We start from the raw sequence: 10,830 nt of genomic DNA, 5'->3' as shown, positions 1-10,830 counted from the left end.
GTTGTATGGGAAGGGGCTCAAGGCTGCAGTGCCAGCATTCTTGAGCTGTGACATGATAAGCTGGAGGCCACTTCTTCCCTGGAAAGATGGGGTGCAAAAACAGCTTACTCCCCACTAGCTTTTGAGTGCAGCCTTCCCACCACAGTCAAGGACAGTGAGTTCACTAGCAGGTAATCAGATAGTTTGAAGATGGTCAGTTAAAACCAGTGACAAATTCAGCCTCCCTGATCAAAGAAACACCAATTAAACATTGGCATCAAAGTAGCCAAACCATCAATAGGCATTCCATAACTGGGTTCGGAGATTGCTGACACCCTCCTTTGTCCTCACTGCCAAAACTGACGACTAGACCAATCATTAGAGCCTCCTCTGGAGCTGCCGGGAAAAACTGGGCGGCTTGGGATCACATCTAACCGGGGACCCCCGGAAAGACTGGCTAGTTATGTGTCGGCCCCCACCGCAGGTCCACCTCCAGCACTGGCGGCTCCCCGTCCCCAGGAGCTGCCAGTCGCGGGGTCAGGGAAGCTGGGAGAGTAGATGTATCTAGGGTGAATCTCAACTCTATCTTCTGCACAGTCATGTGACCTTGAACGAGTTAATGAACTTCTCTACGCCTCATCGTCTCTGTCGGTAAAGTGGACCGGCGAACACAGACCGCACTGCACAGCTGTATTCCTCAGAGTCCTGGAACGGAGGCTCTCATGATGCCAGCCGGTACTTGTAAGTGATGTTAAACGGTGGGGTCCCTCTGAGGCTACTCTACGGAGTTGTTGCATCTCCTGAGGCCCTCTTCCCTGCGAGGGTGGGTAGCTCCAAACCACATACTGAGAATCGGAATTTGAGAAGCCCGGCTCCTTGAACCCTGGCTGGGAGGGAGTGCCGGGGTTAATTCCTTGATTTCTTCACTCGACCCAAAGCCTGGAACTGGGCGAGGCCAGGCTGGTCCAGCCTCGGCGCCTTCCAACACACTAGCCCCGCCCTCCATCCCGCCTCTCTTCTTTACTGCGCCCCCATTGGTGGCGTCCGGCGGCGCGGCCGCTGTTATTTTTCGAATATATAAGGAGGTGGAGGTGGCAGCCTCTGCTAGAGGCTTCCTGGGCTGGTGGCTTGTCCCCGTGTCCCTCCTCCCTTCCCCACCCTCCCCACTTCCCTCTCCTCTCTCTCTCCTGCCCCGTTGCTCTTCCTCCCTCCCTTCCCCTCCACCCCGGGCCGGCTCCCTACCTCGCCCAGGCCAGCTGTGCCCGGCGTCTGTCGGTCGCCCTACGCCAGGCCCGCCCGCCCCACCGCGATGGAGCTGCCCCAGCCGGAGCCCGTGGCAGGCTCGGCTCTCAGTCCGGCCGGCATGCGCCGTGGCGCCCAGCGTCCTGACCACCTCCCGGGCCTCCGGCTGGGGGCTCATGGCCTCCTGGGGTCTCCGGAGCGCGCGGCCGCTTCCTCGCCGGTCACCACCCTCACCCAGACTATGCACCATCTCGCTGGGCTCGGCAGGTAGGGGGCCCCAGGGATGCTCGGTGTGGGGTGGGAGGCCTGCACTAGGGTTTGGTCCCAGGCCTCTCTGGAACCCGGCATGGGTGCCAAACGGAGAGGCATCCCAGACACAGCCTGCTTCAAGGCTCAGGACCGAGCTGTGCTGCTCACACCCTCCAGGTGACTTGTTCTTGGCTGCCACAATTCTCTGGAGACCCTCTTCCCTACCTCCACCATGCTGCCTCCCTAATCTTGGCTCAGATCTCCACCATTTTGCCCCAGGCAGGGGATCCTGAGCCTGGAAGGGGAATTTGAGGGTGGTCCTGTTCCTTCCACCTTCAGTTCTTTCCTGGGGTAAAGGGGTTAAACACTGGTCCTCTTCCCTGAGCAAGTCTGCAGCTCCAGGCTGGGTTGTCCTTGAAGCAATAAAGGCCAAAGGCTTGGCCACTCCTCCAGAAAGGCTTGTGGGTGGGTGGGGACCTTTAGAGTTTAGGGGACGGCCCTCTAGGGCTGTCTGCTGCCCCACCATTCCCCAGGATGGTCCCAGCCCACCTCCTTTCTCTTGCTCTGGGTTCACCTTCCCTGAACCCAGGAGAACCTTTAATCAATCAACAAAGAGAAGACACTAGGGCCTCTGTAGAAGGCCTGAGAAGAGGGTAGATCCTTGATGCCATCACCTCCTTGAGACAGTGCAGTGACTGGAAGGGCCTTTCAGAGGTTGGGGGGCGGGGTGCGGTGTTGGTGGGAACATGGGCCAGCCAGCCCTTGAGCCCCACATTTACCTTTCTCCTTCCCTGGGTCCCTGCTCCCTTCTCAGCGAGACCCCAAAGAGTCAGGTAGGCAGCCTGCTCACATGCCTATCCCTGTCCCGTCGGGCGTCTGAATCCTCCCTGTCGTCTGAGTCCTCTGAATCTTCTGATGCAGGTGAGGCCCAGGGGTGCCAGGGGAGTTTGGGGGGCTACCCGAGCCTCCCCAATTCCCTGCTGATCAGACTAACATCCTCACCACAACCTGATGGGACCCCAGCAGGCTCCCCCTGCTCACTTCTGGTGGGGAATACCACACCCAGCATAGACTGGCTGAGTGACGGGGTGCTGGGTGGGGTCCTCCAAGTGAGATGAGATCTTACTATTTAAAACTAGGCGCCGAAGTCCTAACCCACAGCCCCACCTGGGAGGCAATTAGGCTGAAAGTCTGTCATTTTATAACATTCACTTGCCTTCGGCTTTAGCTTTCATTAAAAGCTGTAATCTCTTCTAGAACAAATTATTTTAAATCAGTTCAAGAAAAATGCTTAGCAGAATTTTGGTTTAAAGCCTAAACTTTAGGCTTTAAAGTTTCCATAGTAATAGGTGATTCCAGAGAGAATAGTAAATAGGGAATGGAGCCCTGTGTAACTTGGCAATGTGTCAGCCCTTGGGGTCTATGGGTGGATTTTGTTGCAGATTTTAATGTGTCAAGACCTAAGATAAAACAGGTTTTCCCCCTTCTCTGAATAGGGTTGGGACATGGTAAGGAAAAGTGTGCAGGAAATGCCACCACTTTCAAACCAAGGCACTCTGTCTCTCAGGTCTGTGCATGGACTCTCCCAGCCCTATGGACCCCAACATGGCAGAGCAGACGTGAGTAGAGAAGAGGGACCACACGGTCAAGGAGGGGAACCTGCCCTTGGAACCTGCCCTTAGTTCCACCCTAAACTCACTAGGGGAGCTTGGGAGAGCAAACAGACCTCCCTGAACCCCCGTATAGGGGCGATAATTGACCTTCCCGTGTCCTGGCATTCTGCTTGTCTCAGGGAAGGGTCTACTATCATGGGAGCAGCTTAGAATGGGTTCAAGACCAGGGTGGAAGGAACAGTAGCCACAGGGAGCCTCTTGCAGGAATACAGGACTGTATGTGCCCTTTCTGCCTATACACATATTTTTCTTTCCTGTGAATTATCACAATTTAAAAATATGGTCCAACTAATTCAAAGTTTTTAATTTACTCTAGGCCAAACAATACAGTTGCTGCAAGCTGGTTTGGCCCTTTGCCCTCCTATCAGTAACCACTGGTTTCAGTGACATTTCACCTGCTGGCCAACCCTTGGACCAGGCCCTTTGTGAAGGAGAGTGGAGAAGTTTGGGGGCTCTGCTCAACACAGTTCTCTGCTTCTTGGTTGTGGGGCATGAGTAGTACCTTCCAGAGCACAGCTGTTCCCATCCAGCTGTTCAGGCCCCAGCATGGAGAGCAGCTGTCAGGCATTACTGGGAACAATGGGCATCCCCGGCCTGGGCTGAAGGACTGTGGATTTGGGTTTAGGGCGGTGGCTGTCTTTCCTCCCATTGCCTTTGATCAGACTGGGCTGGGCTGCAGGTTTGTTCATAAACAGGAAATGGGGAGAGCATTGGGTGGTGGTGTGGGGACTGCAGGTTGGGTTTTGATGAAACACAGAGCTGAACCTGCTTTACCCCTAGGGCCCAGGTGCAGACTGAAAACCAAGCCAATTAAATTGGTCATCCTGGTGCCAGGTTGGCTGCATACAGCCACCCTGCCCGACCTGGGTCGGTGCAGGGGGGTGCGGTGGGTTATCCTCCTGACACTTTAGCCCTCAGTTTCCCACCACCAACACTGCACCTGTCTTAACGGTTACACAGAAAGAGGTGTGTGTGTGTGTGTGTGTGTGTGTGTGTGTGTGTACACATGGACACACAAAAGCCCTTCCTGGCAGGTGGTCCCTGGTAACATAGCTAGGCTCAAAAGGAACATCTGTTGGAATTCTTTGCCTGCTGGTCTCTTCTAAGGCAGGAGGAGGGGGTGGGACAGAGGCTGGGTTCTAAAATTCCACAGGAGGGAGGAGAGGTTATGACCTTGGACATTTGTCACTAGGGGGTCTGACATGGCAGACCAGGGCTGATCCAGGGGCACACTGAACCAGGCCCCTGTTTTGGAGGAGCCAGGACTATCCCACACAAGGGGAGGGAAGCCCTGCCTTACTGGTATCCAGGCCTTGGAGACACCCACATTTTCAGGACAAGGCTTGTCATGGGATGGATGGATGCCTTTCCTGGCAGCCATATGGCCCTGCTGAGGTGATTTGCATACAGGTGGAAGGCCTGTGGGCAGGCTGGTGAGACCGTTGCCTTGGTAACTCCTCAGCTACCCCAAGACCTACCCCAGCTGTCTCTGTCACTGCCATTCTTCAGGCCTCTTCCATTCAGGGCAGCTTTTAAAATCCCAGGCTGCCTCTTATCTCCCTCTTCCCCTATACCTGGGCTCATGATAGGTGCTGCTTTCTTCTTACCTCCTCTTTCCCCTGGCCTGAGCTCTGGCTCCCCTGGGCCTTGTGGACTGAGGACCCAAGGCTGGGGATAGGCAATGGGCTGTGAGGAGACCTAGGTTGAATGGGACCCTTCTCTGTCCTAGGTTCGAACAGGCCATCCAGGCAGCCAGCCGAGTTATTCAAAAGTAAGTGCTCTGGCCTTCGTTGCACAGGCTCCCCTGCCCCGTGTGGGTGGAGTAGGCCCCAGGATGTACAGGGCTCTGTGGTGGAGGGGCACCCGGCATGTTCTCCAGCACAGCCTGACTCTCCAGCCCTGAGGTGTCCCCGTTTCCTTCTGCAGTGAGCAGTTTGCCATCCGACGTTTCCAGTCCTTGCCGGTGAGTGTCCTCTGAGGCCCACTGGGAGACTTGGGCCTGCTGGCCAGGATTGTAGAGGGCAGGAGGGACCTGGATTGGTTCTCAGAGGGTGGACTTGAAGCAGTTGGGTGTCCCTTGTCTGGCTATGGGAGATGGGGCTTTGGAGGTGGACCGGGGATCTGGGGGAGTTGGAGCAGGGATGGGAGAAGGTAGGGCCTGGGCTGGCACTAGAGGAATGCAGCCTTCTGTATCTACTGCCCTCCTGGCTGTCTAGGGGAGGCTTCTGGGCCACAGTCCTGTGCTACGGAACATCACTAACTCCCAAGCGTCTGGCACCTGGAGGAAGACTGAGGCATGTGACCAAGCTGCCCACGGCTCTGGGGAGGACAAAGAGAATGTGCGTTTCCAGAAGGCCTGAGTTGAAGCACTTCAGGGAGAGGGGGGCTTACTGGAGTGGTTTTTCTGGCATCTGATCATGCACCCCCCTGTATTGCCCACAGGATGGATTTGTCTTCAAGATGCCAGGGAAACCCACACATCCCAGCCACTCCCGTGCTCTTGGGGAGTGGGCCAGCCGCAGAGAAGCCTTTGCCCAGAGGCCAAGCTCAGCTCCCGACCTGATGGTATACCAGGAGAGCTGACCCATGCAGGGCAGGCATGCACGCAGGGCAGGTGCCTGTGAAGGCAGCCCGGGAAATGGGGGTGATCCTGAGCCCTGAGGCAGTGGGAACCTTATTTCTCAGAAGGTTAGGGTGGAGACTTGTCTCGGGGCCCCATGTTGAGTCTCTTCTGTCTCCTCTCCTTCATCACCCGTGCAGTGTCTCACCCCTGAGCGGAAGATGGAAGTAGAGGAACTGATCCCCCTGGCCCGATGCCACTTCTCCCTGACCCCCTCCACAGGGGCTGTTGAGGAAGACGATGGATTCGTGGATATCCTGGAGACTGACTTAAAGGTAAACAGGCTTGCGTTGTCAGGCCCCCTACCTCTCCCTTCCTGAGATCTGAAAGAGGTAAGCTCTGAGCTCCTACAACAAGACTATGACCTCATTTCAATGTCAGAACTGGAGGTAACTGAGTCACAGCCTGATCTCTGGCCAATCAGAGAAGAGGATGTAGCTGGTGCTGCAGTGGAGGGTGGATGGACAGGGCAAAGGGAAGCCTGGTCTTCCTGTATCACCATGCTTCTCATATCTATGCAAGTCCCTCTGGCGAGTGGGGCCCCGCAGTTTCCTTGTCCTGGGGGCTGCCCTGTGTGGAGGTGTGAGCAGGGTCACCAAGGGCTGTTGGCCTGGAATTTTGCTGGGAGAACTGGGAAAACCGCCCTGGAGGACTTGGGGCCTTAGGTGTTGGATCTGTGCCTGCGGTGTGACCATACCCTTGCTGATCTGGCCTCAGGAGAATGATGTAGTTCCCCCAGGCATGGAGAGCCTCATCAGTGCCCCACTGGTCAAGACCTCAGAAAAGGAAGAGGAACAGGTGAGCCCCTGGAGAGGCCCCTCAAAACTTGGGAGTGGTGGGGCCCTACCCTCTGAGTGAGACTGGTATGGAAAGCAGGGGCTAGGAACGCTGACCCTAGACCTGCTGCCTCTGCCAGGACCTCATCATGTACAGCAAGTGCCAGCGGCTCTTCCGCTCTCCGTCCATGCCCTGCGGTGTGATCCGGCCCATCCTCAAGAGGCTGGAGCGCCCGCAGGACCAGGATCTACCTGTACAGAACAAGCGGAAAAGGAGTGTGACCCCTCCAGAGGAGGAGCTGCGGGAGGCTGAGGAACCTGTGAGTACCCCACTCGTGGGCTGGGACTGGGCTGGACTGCCACCCTCCAAGTCTACCCTGTAAGCCCTTCTCAGCTGGGTTTGTAGAGGGGGGCAGGGTGCAAGGAAGGGGGATACTAACCAGACAGGGCACTGAGGGACAGCCTCACCCCTGACCCTGGCTGCCACTTGCCTCACAGAAAGCCCGCATTCTCCGCTCAAAGTCTCTGTGTCATGATGAGATTGAGAATATCCTGGACAGTGACCACCGAGAACTGATCGGGGATTACTCCAAGGTACCAGCAGTGGGACCCTCTGGAGGCTCAGCCCCTGAGCCCAGCAACTGCTTCAGTGACTCCCATTCTCCCAGAAGCCCCTTATTTGGTCCTTTGCATCTTATCCTGTAGTCTCACCCAGACTCCTCTCTCTAGGCTCTCTTTGATCTCCTATCTCAAATCTGTCCAGGGCATCAGTGGTATCTCCACCTTGGAGAAGATTTCCATCTTGCTTGGGGCCTCCTGGGGCCTGCTTGGCAAAGCATGGGGACAGGAGGCATGGAGGGTTCATATCCTTTGCTTCCCATCTTCATTTCCCCTTGGAAGGTTGTTTTCTGGGGATCAGACCCTAGAGGCACCTCTTGGTTGCAATGGGAATCAGAGCTTAATTTGAAAGTCAAAGCAGACACTTCCCTGGTGGTCCAGTGGCTAAGACTCCACGCTGCCAATGCAGGGGGCCCAGGTTGGATTCCTGGTCAGGGAACTAGATCCCGCATGGCACAACTAAGAGTTCACGTGCTGCAAAAAATCCCACATGCAGCGGTGAAGATCAAAGATCCCAAGCAACTAAGCCTGGATGCAGCCAAACAAAACAAGTAAATATTAAAAAAAGGGAAAGTCAAGCAAGTTTGGCTTTCAGACTTGAGGAAAAATTCATTTTTCTTAGGTTCCTAGTTTTTCCAATGTCACTGTCTCTCTCCCCTTCCCTTCAGGCCTTCCTCCTACAAACTGTGGATGGAAAGCACCAAGATCTCAAGTACATCTCACCAGAAACGGTATGCAGGGATGAGCTGTTTTTCGGTTCCTTTGGGACTTCTGTTTGCTTGTTAACCTCCCCTGGAGTCAGGCTACAAGTACTGGGTCAGCCCCTGCCTGCCAGCCTGAACCATTGGGACCCACCTCTGCGGCCTCCTGCAGGTGGTGGCTCTGCTGACAGGCAAGTTCAGCCACATCGTGGAGAAGTTTGTGATTGTCGACTGCAGATACCCCTATGAGTATGAAGGCGGTCACATCAAGGTGAGGCAGGGTGATGGGAGAGGCCCTGAAGACTCATCCAGTTCTGTCCTTCCTCTGTCCAAAGGATGCACCCTCTCATGGGGTAGGATCTGCCCTTCAAGAGGCGGAGTCACTCACCTGAAAGATGGGGGCCGCACAGGGCAGGGTCAGCCACGCACAGCTGTGGCCTGACCTCTGGCTTCTCTGGCAGACTGCTGTGAACCTGCCTCTGGAACGGGATGCCGAGACCTTCCTGCTACAGAGCCCCATTACACCCTGCAGCCTGGATAAGAGAATCATCCTCATTTTCCACTGTGAATTTTCATCTGAGCGGGGCCCCCGCATGTGAGTCCCAGCTTTGCCCAGCCAGCTAGTGCTGCTCCTCACCTTCCCTTCTTAGGCTTTCGGGTGCTAGAACCATCCAGTGGCCAAGAGGCGTGAGCCCACCCCTGGCCCCTCCTTTATCTGGGCCTCTGATCTCACCTTGGAGCTTGGAGCAGACCGTATCCCTGCTTCCCTGTGCATGACACTGTCCTCCTGTCTCCTCTCATCCTTTCCGTCAGGCCTCCCATCTTCCCTTTGTCCATTGCCGCCATCCCCACAAAACCTAATTCTAACTCTCCAGCAGTGTCCTTAAAATCCAAAGGCCCTGTCCCAGTCCTCAGTGACGCTGACCTTCCAGGGTTCGATTGTTCTTTCCTCTCTCCATCTCCTCACCAAGCCTTGTCCAGACCTTCTGACTCTTACCTCTTGAACTTGGTTCACTTGTCTCCCTTCTGCCTCCACTTTCCTGGCCCAGAAGAAATGTCTCGGACTGAGATTGTGTAACTCTCTTCTGAACACAGAGCCCCTTTGATTTGCTTTTGTCTGTCTCCCCAACCTCTTGTGAACCCAGTTAGCAAGACTGAAGTAAAAGTGTTCTTGTGGCTGACATTCCTGCACTCAAGCCTTCTGTGGTTCTCAGAGGAGTGGGTGCAGGGAGCAGGTCCCCTGATACATCCCACTGCACACCCAGCTCTCACCCCCACACCCCTTCTGGTCCCAGGTGCCGTTTCATCAGGGAACGAGACAGAGCCTCCAACGACTACCCCAGCCTCTACTATCCTGAGATGTATATACTCAAAGGCGGCTACAAGGACTTCTTCCCACAGCACCCGGTACGTCGGGTGGGGGTGGCCATAGCCTCCGTGGGAGGGTTGGGCTACAGGGAAAGGGGTTGACCAGGCAGTAGCCCTCGGATAAAGGAGGACAGGGTCCTCCCTGAAGTTGCCTAGTTCCCCATGTTGATTGCCCCATCCCATCCTGCCCTAGACCTTCTGTGAGCCTCAAGACTACCGGCCCATGAACCATGAGGACTTCAAGGATGAAATGAAGACCTTCCGCCTCAAGACACGCAGCTGGGCTGGCGAGCGGAGCCGGCGAGAGCTCTGCAGCCGCCTGCAGGACCAGTGAAGGGCCAGCAACTGTCCCACCCACCTTCCTTGCTTTGTGCGGCCTGGGCATCAGCCGCCCTGTGGCCTCCGGGGCTGAGGGTCTGCTGTCCAGGGAAAAGACGGTGAGGGTGTCCTGTCTGCCTGCACCAGCCCTGATCCACTGTCTCACTCCAGTCATGTTCCATATCCTGGTGACACCCCCACCCTCACTCCAGGAGAGCCCAGCCTGCTGACTAAGTGAGACTGGATTAAGTCTAGCTCAAAGGAAGTATTTGTGCCTAACAGGAGCCTTTTTGCTGTCTTTTTCTTCCTTGTTTGGGTTAACCCTTTGTCTTGCTGTATTCAGAAAAGCCTCTTTTTTCCTAAGAGCCTTGTTTATATGTATGTGGCTGAGAGAAAGCTCCAGCCTCCTAGGAGGAGCCACCGCTACCCTTGGAGTTAGCACCGTGTCCCAGGTGCTAACACACTCCTAAGTATGTGTGCCACACTCCCCTTTCTCCTTCCCGTCTCTCCATGTGAACATCTCCAGCACAGGCATGAGCTCTTCCTCTTTCCTGTTTCAGTGTTATTTGTATGCTTGATCTCTTTTTTTTTTCCATCTCAGGATAGTTACAGACTAAGGTTTAGGTTTTCCCTGTCCAGTTGTTAAAGATACAAATATTCATAACCCACTTGGCCCTGGCTTCTGTGGCTCGGAAAGGGATGTTATCCATGGAGGCCTCTGGGTGAGGGTTAAGGCCTGCATCCTGAGCCCACTGGAAACCTAGCCCTCACTGCTGTGAACCCTGGGGGCTGAACCCATGTCAGAACTTGCTACTGTTTTGTCACGGACGGACAGATGGATGAATGGAAGTGTGGATGGATGGTGGATGTATGGATGGCCATAGACCCACAATGCCTTGTCCACAAACCACTGAACTGAAGGTATTTTGGTGAGTGTGACTGCCTGCAGCAGGAGTATATATGTGCCTGTCTGTAACAAAATCTTTACACTTTAAGATTTGGAGATATTCAAAAGGAAATGTTATGGAAGCAGCTAAACTAAGGCCAACCACCTCTGGATTCTGAATCTCGGGATATGGGCAGGGCTTCTTGAAGGCTCTGCTGAGTCATCTGGAAGGGTCTTGGTTCAATAAAGCACTGAGCAAGTTGAGTAAGTAGCATTGTGTCCTGTGGAGCCCTTAATAAGACTATGGCAGACCCTGATGGTGTAATATAGTAGAGGCAAGTCACCAGATTGGGGCTGGAAGACTCCTGGGGAGGTGGCCTCATGCCCTCTTCCCAAGTCT

At 55.0% G+C, this 10,830-nt stretch overlaps 1 protein-coding gene across 4 annotated transcripts; it reads left to right on the top strand.

Moving 5' to 3' along the window:
- The first annotated feature begins 1,288 nt into the window (after positions 1-1,288).
- Positions 1,289-10,574, top strand: CDC25B (cell division cycle 25B). 4 transcript variants are annotated; one of them, XM_068986950.1, is made up of 16 exons: positions 1,289-1,488; positions 2,300-2,391; positions 3,038-3,089; positions 4,873-4,914; positions 5,070-5,106; positions 5,360-5,482; positions 5,586-5,708; positions 5,904-6,038; positions 6,481-6,561; positions 6,680-6,859; positions 7,038-7,133; positions 7,826-7,888; positions 8,031-8,129; positions 8,320-8,453; positions 9,154-9,265; positions 9,420-10,574. In XM_068986950.1, exons 1-16 carry the CDS (start codon positions 1,289-1,291, stop codon positions 9,558-9,560), a joined length of 1,710 nt encoding a protein of 569 aa, XP_068843051.1. In that variant the 3' UTR covers positions 9,561-10,574. The 4 variants fall into 4 exon arrangements, with proteins under 4 accessions (XP_068843051.1, XP_068843050.1, XP_068843052.1 ...); XM_068986949.1 differs by having other exon boundaries at positions 2,285-2,391; XM_068986951.1 differs by lacking the exon at positions 5,360-5,482 and having other exon boundaries at positions 2,285-2,391.
- The last annotated feature ends 256 nt before the right edge of the window (positions 10,575-10,830 follow it).

Source organism: Capricornis sumatraensis, chromosome 15 (assembly GCF_032405125.1).
Source record: "Capricornis sumatraensis isolate serow.1 chromosome 15, serow.2, whole genome shotgun sequence".
NCBI lineage: Eukaryota > Metazoa > Chordata > Mammalia > Artiodactyla > Bovidae > Capricornis > Capricornis sumatraensis.
This window is presented reverse-complemented; position numbering and strand designations above follow the sequence as displayed.